Here is a 14,415-nt window from a genome sequence, read left to right as displayed (position 1 = left end):
ATTAAAAAATATATGTGCATGGCCTTGGAACTTTCAGGTTCAGTAGTCCTCTTTGAGTCCTTGTATACACCTTTTACCCCTTTATAGATTGCTGGTAAATATATTTACCACTTGGGTTTCCATAGAAACTGTTCAGATGGTGATACCCTAAGTGGCTGTAACTGTCTACTTTCTAGTCTAGTAAAGCTCTCTGGTAAGAATATTTACCACTTTTTCCGAAACTCGCGCTTCACGGCTATTTGAATCATTCTACTTCGGGAAGTGGTACATATGTTTACCAGAGAGCACCACTTGAACTTCACTCGTGTAAGCATTGTGTTGTCCGTAAAATACAGCTCATTTTAAGCAAGATACTGGATTTCCCTGATTTATATAAGGCAACAATGTATATTTTTGAATATTTTGATTATTTTGTGAACACAGATTGCGTATTTTGTGGTTAACTTTGAAAGATTTTATCCAGATTATCATTGGCCTACACATAAAGTACCAAGAAAGGCGAAATAGTGTGCTCTTTTGCACATTGATAACGTACTCATTTTCAATGCAATTGGTAATATAAATATCGGAAAATAGACTTCAGAGCTTCTTGTTACACGTTTTACATATGCCCTTTCCTACAATATTCTGGCCAACATGTTATATTCACTAATATGAAAACATGCAGCAAGAATGTAAGGTAATGGACCTACGTTTTATCAGTCATAAGATGTATTAGCTTCCCAAATTATGAAAAATGTATTTATATCCAAACAACACTTCAAGTGTATTTCGAAAAACATAAATTTAGTCAATCTGTATGGTATTCAGTTCCTCCGAGTTCAGGGGTGTATATAGAAAATAATAATAATAATAATAAATACATTTTCAGGGTAATTATGGATGTAAGAATAGACTGCCTCATGTAGTGGCTGACATCAGGACTTCCCACAGGGGAGGGGCTGACAAATCAGACATATATTGGGGGGATATATCACAAAATTCCCCTCGCTCCCCTAGGCACTTGCCAGCCTGAATGCATATTTATGCTATTTTATAATATATTCTTATACGATCTTAGAAATTAATTTTAGACAATGGCTTGTTTTGAATGGTAGTGTTTGTAAGGAGAACTATGTGCCTTAGTTTATCTGTGATATTGTTCCAGCAATGTCTTTTACGAACAAAGGCCTCTCGGAAGTGGCTATCATCAATTTCATCACAGACCCCATGTTTCTAGTGAAATTTTCAGAGCCAGTGTGACATTTATAATTATATGTACTACTTGTTCCATGCTTTCCATCTGCATTTTGCACCTATTATTTGCACAACACAGTGGAAAGTAGTCATGTAAGCAAAGTGGTAAATATATTTACCAGTGCACACTCAGTGGGAAAACTGCTACGAGATCAACAATCCATTCTCCAGCGTTGGGCAGATTACTTTAATAACATCAGCAACAAAGAATTTACGCATCCACCAATTTCTAGTCCTGATCCTATCGTAGGCCCTGTTCCCTCAGTTACATCCGAGGAAGTAATGCTTGCCATTAGCAAAATGAAAAATGGAAAAGCAACTGGTCCAGATGACTTACCAGCGGAAATCTGGAAAATGCTCGGAAAGCCTGCTTCAGAGTTCCTTGTCTCACTCTTCAACCAAATCATCGCTGAGAAACAGCTTCCACACTCATGGACAACTAGCACAACAGTTCCAGTCTGGAAGGGAAAAGGAGATGTGAGTGATTGCTCGACCTATCGCCCTATACGACTCCTCTGTCATACTTTCAAGATCTTTGAACGTGTACTTGACAGCAGACTCAGATGTATTGTCTCTGTAACACCAAACCAGTGTGGATTTGTTAAGGGATGCAGTACCATCGATGCTATCCATGCCACACGCCTCTTGATGGAAAAGCACAGAGAGAGACAGAAGAGTGTACACATGGCATTTCTAGACCTAGAAAAGGCTTTTGACCGTATCCCACACGAATTTATTTGGCGAGCTCTTCGCTGTCATGGCGTCCCTGAAGAGTATGTAAGCTGGGTGCAACTTCTGTATCACAATTCCACTAGTGTCGTCCGGAGTCCTGCTGGAATCTCTCCGCCTTTCGATATCACTGTGGGTGTTCATCAAGGTTCTGCCCTTTCACCATTGCTATTCATCCTCTGCATGGATACAGCAACAGCTGACATACAGACTTCACATCCCTGGACCCTTCTTTATGCCGATGATGTGGTACTTGCACAAGAAACCCGTCCTGAACTCCAGCATCAGGTTCAAACGTGGAAGGACAGACTGGCTGAAAATGGACTGCACCTCAATATCCAGAAGACAGAATACCTGGAATGTGGCCCCCAAACCAGAGGTACCTTAAGTACCAGTGAAGAAGACCTGCAGAAGACCATGCAATTTAAGTACTTGGGATCTGTCGTCACCTCAAACTGTGACACCACTCCTGATACTTGGATGAGGGTAAATGCAGCTTGGCTCAAGTGGAGACAGGTCACTGGAGTCCTCTGTGATAAAAAGATGCCTCAATATCTAAAAGCAAAAGTTTATAAGAGTGTGGTACGGCCAGCAGCGATCTATGGGACTGAATGTCGCCCCATGACGAAACAACAGGAGCAAATGTTGACAACCATGGAGATGAAGATGCTTCGATGGTCCATGGGGCTGACCCCATGTGACCACATAAGGAACACGGACGTCCGGCAAAGGTTTGGTGTCGCGCCCATCATAGACAAAGTGAGGGAAGCCCGTCTCCGCTGGTACGGCCACGTCATGAGAAAACAGGACGACTCAGTTGCCAAAACAGCACTCCACATCAACCCAGAGGGAACAAGACCACGAGGAAGACCGGCAAAGAGATGGACTGACAACATCAGGGCAGACATGCACAGTGTTGGCTTAACACCAGAAGATGTCAACGACAGACAGAAATGGAGGAGATGTAGCAAAGCAGCAGACCCTGCAAGTCGGGATTAATGTCAAGAAAGAGAGAGAGACTCAGTGGGAAAAAAATCCTAAATGCTCTCTGGTAAAAATACTTACCACCCCATATCGCATAATCAAACAATGTATTGAATCAGATTTTGGTCAAAACCTAAACAGTAGACCCCAATGGCATGATATTTAATCAAATAATATATTTTGTTCCCCAGGGTTTTGCCTTGTAAAGGGTTAAATGGAGCTATTGTTATTAACACTTTGCCAGTTTTGCTTTATACTACACAACAAAGGAAGAGACCTCCTGCACAGGCAGTAGACGTACTGGTTGACATAACATTTTAAGCTTTCATGACCAGCATTTTGATGAATATAGAAGAAATTAAATAATTTCTCCTATATTCATTGAGTACTGGTAGAAGTGATTATAACCACCTGACTGAATGACACTACTCTGTTCTTCAGTACCCAGAGTATTAGTGTAATGTTGATATGAGTAAGAATTGAGTGGTAGTTTAGACACATATCTTCGCAAAAGAGCAAGGAAAATAATAAATAGTAAAATAATTGTCTCAGTAGAATTGCATTGTCTGGCATTGTATAGGACAGCATGCACTCTTCAATGTATATTTTTCCATTACATTATCATTCATATCATTAGAATGAGTGAAAATTGGTAGAACGTTTATTCTATCTGTCATACACATTACTGACAGTTTATATTGGTGAGATGACATTCATTTGTGTCGATAAACTGGAAATGATTATAGATACTTTCTCTTGAGGTTTCTTTTAGATACTTTCTCTTGAGGTTTCAAAACTATAAGCATCAATTCCATACTGATCTGATGAGATAATCAAGATTACTACTAACAGTAAATCAAGGAAAAATTATAAATACCAAAGCAATCCTGGACAACGAAATAACAATAAAATGACAAAAGAAAACAGTCAACATTCAGCAACATTTAAATTATACCATCTAGCTTTGTCACTGTGTGTTCTCCACATTATTTTAAAATATATATCTTAGGGAATTCACAGAGTATTACTCATTATTATAGCTAAAATGCTCAGATAAGAAAGCTAACAAGAGAAAAATATATAAAATGCATAGTAAGCAGACAGAGAACAGCGACTTAGCATGTAAGAATGCTTGGATGGAGTACCAAAAAAAAAATTCTGGAAGTCAAATGTTTTTGGCTGCAATCTTTGCTAGTTTCTGTGATCAATCTGTTTCCTATGCATAGATATTATAGCTAAAATTTGTATATGACAAAGTACTTAGGAAAAATAGTTGAAAATCTATCATTTTGAATATTTCCAATAAAATTCACTACCCAAGCAGTAATATATGACATAAAAGATCAGGAATTCTATTTTCTCAATTGACTAATAGGAATGGAAATATTTTGTGAATTCATTTTGCGACCTTTCTATGAACTATCATTCCACCCTGCAGTAATCAAATCATTTACCTTTCGTGAGTTTAAATTCCAGGTTTTGAGTTCAGCTATTTTCAGATGATGATGTGACTGACAAGTAGACAAAAAGCAACTAAAATTAATGTTTCACTTTTGCATGCCTTGTCTGACAAGAAAACCAGGTATTGCATAAAAATTCAAAGCTTGTAGATAAAAGGATATTTTGTAGTTTTAATTTACTTTGCCTGTTAACTCTCTTGAGTTGCTTCTGCATATTCTCTTATTTTTTAGTATTTTAATATATTACTCTTTTCTGCAGAATATCCTTGGTGGTGCTCTGTTTGGTTTATTTGTGGGATTCCCACTGTGCTGTTTTCTCACAGCCATTGGTGCATCATGCTGCTTCTTACTTTCCCGTCATTTTGGAAAGGAATTGCTCGAGAAGTATTTCCCACAAAAAGTTAAGTTCTTGCAATCAAAGGTGAGTCCCTGATGACAGTGGTAAGTATCTAGTCACTCTAGAGTGGGTTTTCAGGCTCTGATGAACAAAACCAACACCCAACACTTACTGACATTTCCCCAGCAAGTGCAGCTAGTAGTAGCATGAGTTTATATACTTGAAGAGAATATTGTAGATAGGGCAAAAATGATTATATTTTCTTGAACTTTCTAGTCTGCAATGTCACCATGTCACTAAATTTAGTTTTACTAATGCTTCTTTTTCCACCCTTGGCTGATCTTAGGGTCATTGGAGGAATTGGTTGGTTATATGTAACTTCAAGAATGTGGAGGTAACACTTATGCTGATACATGTTACTGAGAATAAGGTACCAAATATTGCTGACTTAGAAATCTCCCTCCCTTCGAAATGTACTGGGTGGTCATAAATTTCATAGCTTCTCGAGGTAGCCAGGCATGATCATTTGGCATATTAGCCGGTATTCTGTGTCTTTGAAGTGTATTATGTGGTTTGTATTACATGTATGTCTGGCTACCAAATATACATGGAGTACGAAAGAAATTTCATTTCCTGAAAGAGAAAAAAGGAAGATACTGTGTTTTGTAAGTTTGTGACCACGATGTCTGCCTTGGACAAAGTGGAAGAAATGATAAACTGGTTATGGTATATGAATGCTATAAAGGAAAACTCATGGCAAGATTGATGGTATACTGTGTTTTTAAAACTTCCGTAAAATTTTGAAATGATAAGAGGAATAAAGGAATACATAGAGAAAACTGAACATAGTAGTAGAAGAAAGAATGTGGGTAGACAGATGTTGAATAGCCATGTGTACCCAATAAACTTAGGCAAAGGCTGGAGATTGTTCATGTTATAGTAGAACCTAAATAATTTGAAATTATTTCAAAATCTCTCCAAATTCAAAGAATTTCTTGTTTCCAGTTATGGTTTTGCAAATTATTTAAATTGTTTAATTTGAAATATGGATAATTCATAATTCGAAGAACAATTACCCATTACCAAATTCAGAATTTTAATTGAAAACTGCCGATCTGGAAAGCCAAGAATTTGTTGTGCTGACCACACACCACCTCGCAATCTGCAGGCCTTCAAGCTGAGCAGCAGTCGCTTGGTAGGCCAAGGCCCTTCAGGGCTGTAGTGCCATGGGGTTAAGTTAAGGTTAATTGAAAACTGTCTTTTGTTTCCTTAAATAGTATTTTACAAATTTAAATTCAAAATTTAACCATGTCATGACAGAACACGTCTTCCAGAGCATGCAGGGGTCACTTTTCTCGCTTTTGCTTTCACTTTGGTATGTCTACAGTGTGCTTCAGAGTTGCTCGGTTTGAGTGAGATCGTAGTTCTTTTGTGTTCTTGCAGTTATGTAAGAATTGTTTTTGAAATGGTCAGTGCATTACAGTTATTCTTGCAGTTAATTATTTTACCTAATTTTTAACGTACAGTTATGTACTTTGTTGTTATATTTTTTAAAATGTTGTTTCAATTTATTGTTAGTGAAAGTATTTTAGTTTAGGGTTCACATGTTTGTTTTTGTGTTGCAAGATATTCTTCCGAGATGCTGAGTAAGAAGATGAAAATTATAAAGGAGGGGGACAAACAACAAAAAACAAAAATTGAAATAGTTAATGAAATACAGAGTGCAAATAGTGCAAAGTGAATGCACATTCGAGGAGCTAACAAGCCTGATTTGGAAGTCAAATCGATCGAGCGATTGAGGCATACTCGAGCAAACAATAAGGGAAAAGCAAATGAGTAGGCGCTAAAGATGGGACTTGCAGGCAATGTGTGGAGAAGTTTGGTGAGAAAGTGTGGCTCATATCATGAATTCATTCACAAAAGAACAAAGCAAAGTCATCTCCATACAGGCCATGAAGGCCCTGGGAGGTGTGAAAGGTAAAGGCTTTCACTATCCTTAACCTCAGCATTTGATGGGCTGGAGTGGTTATCTCTATGCCCAGCTGCCTTTGCCTCCAGGAATTAACAAGTACTCTCTTTTTGTGTATGCTGAGTGAACCTCAGGCCCATGTGCGCCTCCAGAAGTGGAAATTTTGTTTCTTAAATTTTTCAACTTGCTGATAGGGAAATATAACATTATTGGGTGTTCCTCCTAATCAATACAAGTCAAGTTGGTACACAGTTATATTATTAGAGTATAACCCAGATTTTGCGTGATCTCGATTTAACGTAAACCCGCATTTAACAGAAGAAATATTTTCAAGTCCTGAAAATTATTCCATAAGAGCAATGCAATTTATATTTGATTTAACATAATTCATAATAAGGCAAAACCCGTTAAAGAAATGTTAAACTTCTCAAATATTTATTTCTATTCATTTTAGTTACAGGATATTAAGAAGCTATGAAAAAGACGTCATAAGCTTGCTAAGTATGATTCAAGACAGAAGAGGAATTTAGAGCGCGGGCACTTAGGGCTAAAGTGAGATGTCGGACGCGGCTGCTGTAGTACAGTAGAAGAGAACCCCTGTTTTAATGGCAGTATTATTATGCCCGTCGAAAATTCCTATATTAATCTGTGCAGTATTCTTCGATTACAATGAGAACCCTTTTACTGATTCATCCGTTGTTATGGGCAAATTTTGGGCATTTTAGTTTTTATCCGTTATCAGTATTCATACACTCTACTGCAGCGTGTATATTGAATGATCGTTTTCTGTATTGATTCCTCGCTGCGCACAAGCGAGTCGATCGTGAGCGAGCCAGAGCTTTCCTCAAAATGCCTCACAACTCCGACTGGTGTAAACAAACATTGAGAGAACATGCTTTCGCAATATGTGCAATGACAGAAGTTAACTCCTTAGAAATAAAGGCTGAAATAAACCATTGCTTAATTTTAATATTATCTACTGAAATAAAATAAGAATATGATACTTCTCCTTCTCAAGATACAGCGGTGTGCATAACTAATTTCAGAGGTTAGGTTAAGTACTTTTGCATGTTGTTAAATTTCAGAAATGCAGTTCCCATGTAAATTTATAGTGAAAAGGTTATCATTATTCCACAGGGAGCTTGAAATATGTTTTCACAATACATGCGCAGTAAATCTAGGTTAGGTGACGCCGTTTGAAGTTAGAACATGTTTGCCACAAGCCTCTGGAGTGATGCCATTACATTTTTTAAGTATGAAACTGAATATGCGTGTTCAGACTATTGGAATTAGAAAATATGTGCTAATGAGTAAGCCACTGCTTGGAAAATATCCACGAAAATGTTTAAACAAACCAATTGCTTGTTTCATACAGATTTTAATGTGTTTTTGTGCGAGTTTGATATCTTTCCTGACTTTATAGAAAATCATGTATAACGTTATAAGAGCAACCTTAAACCGAAGCGGTTTTGCATTAACCGACAAAAATATGTCAAAAGGAAGGGTTAACCATGGGCTCACCATTATCAGGAATAATAGCGAACATATTCTTTAAGAACATTAAAAACAGTTGAACTAAGAGACTTAGAGGGAGACAAAGTTTAAGAGGTGTGCAACTATACTCACCGGCAAAATTAATCAATCAATGAATTTTCTAAGGAAAAAGTTTAACACAAGGGTAATCTTCAGCATGAACCGAACAAAGTTGTAACTACAGTACAGTGTGTAGGGTAGATATCTCCTTGTTTTATTGCTGTCACTGTGTAAATAATGTATTATAGTACAATTTATGTTAATACAGGCAAAGATCTCTGGAAAAGGTGTGCTTTCTACTGAAACCTAGATTTAAGGTAAACCCCCGTTTAAGGTTAAAAATATCTGGTCCCTGTAAAAATGTTAAATAGGGGTTCTACTGTATATATACGTGGTACTAGTTTCGGCCCTACAATCTTGGGCCATCTTGAACCATATAACCATAAAATATGTTAAAAACTGATTGGCCTATACATAAAATCTTTTAACATATACACTTAAAATTATCTTGTCAATCTGTTCATTGGTTGCATTAATACGTTTTGGGTATTGTTCAAGTTCATTCTTACGTTATTTATGTTAAAGTAACTTGCACACGCTTATTGTAAAATTGATATAAAACAATTGTGGTATTATACGTCATATTATTGACATTGCCTTGATCATTGTTGTCCATATGTGGTAGAATAGAAGTTGGTTGACTTCACAGTGTGTGTTTGAATAGCACGTATGAATCATGGCAAATAGTTCTATCTTGTTGATGTTACGAGGCGAGTTATCACAATAAGTCGAGTGGTTATTGGCTTAGAGGGAACATCCTTTCCAGTGCTATTTCGTTTGGTTTAATGGAACATGTGTACTGTCTTCTGTGTGAGACTTCTTGTGTGGTGAGTGGTCATGAAACAGGGAAGAAGGTGGTGCGGTAGGCGGGATCGGAGGTGGAGCTTGAAGTTGCGGTGGGGGTTGATATATCTTGTATGGATTAGAGTACTTTTTAAGATATGTGTTAGCAATGTTATTGGAACGGTAGAATCAAATAAAATATTTACTTTTTCAGTTAATTCATTTAAATTATAATTTGGATTAGTGCACTGGTCGATTTGAATGAAAAGTTCCTCGGTAATGTTGAGCAGGGTGCCTTTAAAAAAAAAAATTAGGATACGAAAATCTTGTTTGTGATGTGCTGACCCATGGCTGAAAATCTATACTGTTGTGCAAAACTTAAGGATGAGATAGATAAAGCAACATAAGATATCAACTACTCGGTGAAAATAAACGAAAGTGTGGTGACATGTTGCCAGAGGTCTCCCACACATGCATAGAAACCTGGCATGAGGTCGGCATAGTGCTAAATGGGCAGTTGAAGAAATGGGGCAAGACAGTGTGAGTCAATCAGTGAGCTGTTACGCTGCACTGTGGTGGAGTTATTCATTACAACATGGCCCAGAGGCAACATTTGGATGACTTCATAGGGGAAAGAAACGTCAGGAAACTGGAAGAAGGACGAACTCTGAAGAGTGTAGCCCAGGAGTTTGGTATTGCTCACAGTATTGTTTCACATGAATGGAGAGCAGCATTGTGAAACACAGGCATTGCTGCCCGATGGAGAGGAGGGGGTCGGCCATGCTCAACTACAGCAGCACATGACCTCTACATTGCACAACAGGAAAGAAGGGACTTGCGTCAAACAGCGGGTGCAATTGCAACCACATTTAACAGGATTGTGACGCACCCAATCTCATGTTCCACAGTGGCACGGTGACTGCATGGGGGTGGTCTGTTTGCCTGACGACCATTACGTTATGTTCCGTTGACATCCGCACATCAGCGGCACTGTTTGCGATGGTGCCAAGAGCATCAGGTCTGGATCGACCAGGAGTGGAAGAAGAAGAAGACGGTTCACTTAAATTTTTGGACATTAAAATAACTCGGACAGCAAACCAATTTCAGTTTGGAATACACAGGAAACCTACATTTACGCCAACTACAATTAAAAATAGTTCTCCATATCCCGATTCGCACAAGAAATCCGCATATCATAGTTTTGTCAATAGAGCCTTTGAAATCCCAATGACTGAAAAAGAGAGGAATAAAGAGCTTGCTTACATTTGGAAACAAGCCTTGTTCAATGGCTTTAGCCTTAGAGTCATCATTAAAATAATCACTAAACGTATATATAAACAACAAATAAACCTGACAGAACAGTTGGATAAAACAAAGAAGTACGTAAAGTTCACGTACAATAATCTTAAAATTTTCGGCGCAAGATAGTGATGTTCTGTTTACTCTCTTGACTGTGATTATTGTGTTTTGAACATTAACTGAATTGCCACGATGTGATACAATGTTAATATTTTGCCTGTGTTCAATATGTTAGTTATTTTAAGATCTTCGCTAATTGGCTGATGATGACACTCTAAATGTGTTGAAACCGGTCCCATTAAACAGGTTGTAACTACTTTTTACTACGGAGTATTGAAAGGTGGATCCTTCCCTATAATATTGTACATCGTATTTTCTCTATTCAATACGGAACTATCATGAAGTTTTTAACTTTAAACTCACAAATCTATTCAAGAAACATAATATCAAAATAGCTTTTTCAACTAACAACAATAATAAACATGGATTTTTCAACCATAACACAGTTAACAGACATAAAGAGGAAGAATATGAGGAGTCAGGTATATATAAGCTAACATGCAACCAATGCAGGAGCTCATACGTGGGACAGTCGGGAGGGAATTTCTAATAGATATCATGAACACGTTAATGCTGAAAAACACAGTAGATTCTCCGCAATGGGGGCTCACATGAAAGAAACGGGACACAAATTCACTGACATTAAACAAGACCTTGAAATTATCAGAAGGGTAAATAAAGGAAAAATCATGAACAATCTGGAAAATATCCATATCTTTCTCAATAAATCAGAGAATAAGGACCGGAATTTAAATGACATGAGTGAAGAAGGAAACCCCCTTTTCAAACACATATTTAGACACAAGGAACTATTAAATAGAAAAATACCGAGCTCGATAGCTGCAGTCGCTTAATTGCGGCCAGTATCCAGTATTCGGGAGATAGTAGGTTCGAACCCCACTATCGGCAGCCCTGAAAATGGTTTTCCGTGGTTTCCCATTTTCACACCAGGCAAATGCTGGGGCTGTACCTTAATTAAGGCCACGGCCGATTCCTTCCCACTCCTAGCCCTATCCTGTCCCATCGTCGCCATAAGACCTATCTGAGTCGGTGCGACGTAAAGCAACTAGCAAAAAAAATAAACAAATAAAATAAAATAAATAGAAAACAAACATGTTCAGTAAACAAAACCAACAAGTATGACATCATGATGTCACAACTAAAACCCCCTCTCCCCGAGAAACGCCTGATGACGACACCCCCTTGCCTCCCCTTCCTCCACCGGATCACACTAGCAAGCAGGCATTGACACACCGCTACTTCACCAGGTCAAGGACGGTAGACACAGACCAACACCTAGGACAGCGAGAGTAGTAAGGACGTACATCCGGTAAGTTAAGAATATTCCTAACACGCCCTAACTTCGTAACACGAGTCAACATGTAAATTTCAATAAATTTAATGAGATTCGCGTATTTTCTGCCAGTTACGGATCATGTGCAAGCTACCCATTTAGACAAATTCAAACACATTGAAACTCCCAACACAACATTGTATCTTCCGAAGGCAAAAGTAAAAGCAAGATAAACAAACTAGTTAATGAACCTTTAGAACAAATACTAAAGGAACTTCGAAAGAAGTTTTATTCCTGGTGATAAGAAGCTGGACACTCAAGGAAAAACAATGTCCAACACACTCCAGCTATACTCAGTGAAAAGTGGACCAATATTTTAAAGCATATTCACATACTCTATAAGACATATTAAGCCATTTTAAACTACCAATATTTTTAATATATTAAACACTAAGTATCATTAAGCAACAACTTTCACCTCCACACAATCCACAAACAACCCCCTCCCCCCAGCATTACCTTCCTCCCTCAATTAGTCTATAAGTTTTTAGTTTCCCATGGGATACTTTTTAAGATTGACTAAAGAACACACATGTGCTTACTTTTAATGTATTATCACCTAAGCTTTTGTTCGTACAGCTGATGATGACTGCAAAGCAGTTGAAACATGTACTGTATTTGTTAATTTTCTTATATATTTGCCAAAGGCAAAGAACAAAAGTATTGATTAGGTGGAAAAACATTATTGTGATTATTAGAGGAGTGGGGTCGCATGCTCTTCTCAGATGAGAGCAGATTCAGTCTAAATAGTGATTCTAGACATACCCTCATCTGACGAGAGGTGGGAACACGTAATGCACCCAGGAACATTGTTAAACATGATCATTTTGGTGGTCCAAGCGTTATGGTGTGGGGAGGCATAATGTTGCATGGGTGTACATCTCCAAATCTTTGAACAGCGTACACTCACCGGTCAATGTTATTGTGACGATGTACTTCTTCCCCATGTGCATCTTTTGAGGGGGTGCATTCGGGCCTGACTTCATTTCTATGGATTACAATGAATGACCGCATCGAACAGAGCAGGTGGAAGAGCTCTTGGAACAAGAGGATATTCGGCGAATGGACTGGCCTGCCCAATTCTCTTAACTTAAATCTCATCAAGCACGTGTGGGACATGTTGGGCAGACATGTTGCAGTACGTCCACATGCACCAAAGACCATCCAGAAGTTGTCAACTGCGCTGGTGGAGGAAAGGAATGCCCTACCACAAGAACTCCTTACCAATCTTGTGGCCAGCATGGGAACACGTTGCAAAGCATGCATCACTGTCCATGGTGATCACACACCCTTTTAAGAACCATGTCCCTTCTTTTGTGATGTCCAGTGGACCATCATGAGTCGCAGTGACTTACGTGTAATTTATTGCCTGTGTATAAAAGTGTAATTTCTGTTCGTCTCATTGCATACACCGTACGATACTGTAGCAGTTCTTCCTATGTATGGTTCAAGTTTCATCGAGCTATGTTACTTGGCAGTCATACAACATGCGAAAGTTACTCGTCCTTAACTTTTGCATAGCAGTGTATTATGTTTTGTAGCGTTGATATGTTCAGCGTCACATATTGCAAAGTTCCTTCCCGTCTGTCCCACGTAACTTGCTTTACATTCTTTACATTCAAGAATTTACAGACTGCTCTGTCAAGTGTGGATCTGATTCCTTAGGGACCTGTACTACGACTGTCAAATACATATCTGGGTGTGTAGGCTGCAGTTTTGCAGTCTGGAAGATAAATATTTATTTACATACTACCAATGGATTTCAACTATGGTATTGTTATGCAGAAAGTGTAGTAATATTTTTATTGCATTGTCAGTAAGGTTACTGAAGATGTAGTGAAATTTACTACAGTGATGTTTCATTTGAATAGCACTATTTATATTCAAATTATATTTCCAGAGTCCAATATCGGACTTTTATTATGCTATAACATGGAAGTTCCTGCCAAGAAAACAATTAGGATTGAAATCTACATATATGAGAAACTTAAAAATTTATTGAATATGTAATGAAATACAGAAATTGTTGTAGAAAATAAAAAGACTGAAAATTTTATGTGGATGCAGAGAGTAAGAGTCAAGTTATGTATTCTATGAAATAATTCATAGCACATAATATAATTTTGTTTCTTCCTCTAATAGTAATTAAGAGGATGCACGTTACAGTGAAAGTTAAATTTATCTTCATAATCAATGCCACCAGTATTGTTAAGATGTAAAATAAATTGGGAAATCTGGCTGTCACTAGTAGACGGTATGCATGCGGTGTTGGATCGGTAATTTTATTATTAATTGTTCAATTTATTGCTGCAAATTTAAGAGTAAATAGTTAGTAGTAAGTTGTTATGAAGTCAAAGAAATATAACCTTCTCAATGTCCCTATTCGATGGACGAATTACCAAAAACAATGTCATATACCCTCACTTCATATGAATGCTGCGGAGAGTTTTGGTAATGAACCCAGGCTTTTGGCATGCACTTTAGTGATTAGGAATTGTATACCACCACCTCTAGTACCCTTCCAACAAACATTTGAGTGGTAAAAAATTATTCAGCTATAATGGGACTTGAACTGGGGAGAAAAGAGGTCGGAATGGAAAATGGAAAACAA

The 14,415-nt window shown here is 37.8% G+C and overlaps 1 protein-coding gene across 3 annotated transcripts in view; it reads left to right on the top strand.

Moving 5' to 3' along the window:
• Positions 1-14,415, top strand: part of LOC136857854 (transmembrane protein 41A-A) — a 94,124-nt gene that overhangs the window by 65,849 nt on the left and 13,860 nt on the right. For 2 of the 3 annotated variants that reach the window (XM_067136840.2, XM_067136838.2), the window contains one exon: positions 4,669-4,830. In XM_067136840.2, coding sequence (XP_066992941.1) covers positions 4,669-4,830 — 162 coding nt within the window. The remainder of the gene's footprint in view (positions 1-4,668; positions 4,831-14,415) is intronic. The other variant, XM_067136839.2, reaches the window with a different exon arrangement.

This window comes from Anabrus simplex, chromosome 1 (genome assembly GCF_040414725.1).
Source record: "Anabrus simplex isolate iqAnaSimp1 chromosome 1, ASM4041472v1, whole genome shotgun sequence".
NCBI classification, from domain to species: domain Eukaryota; kingdom Metazoa; phylum Arthropoda; class Insecta; order Orthoptera; family Tettigoniidae; genus Anabrus; species Anabrus simplex.
This window is presented reverse-complemented; position numbering and strand designations above follow the sequence as displayed.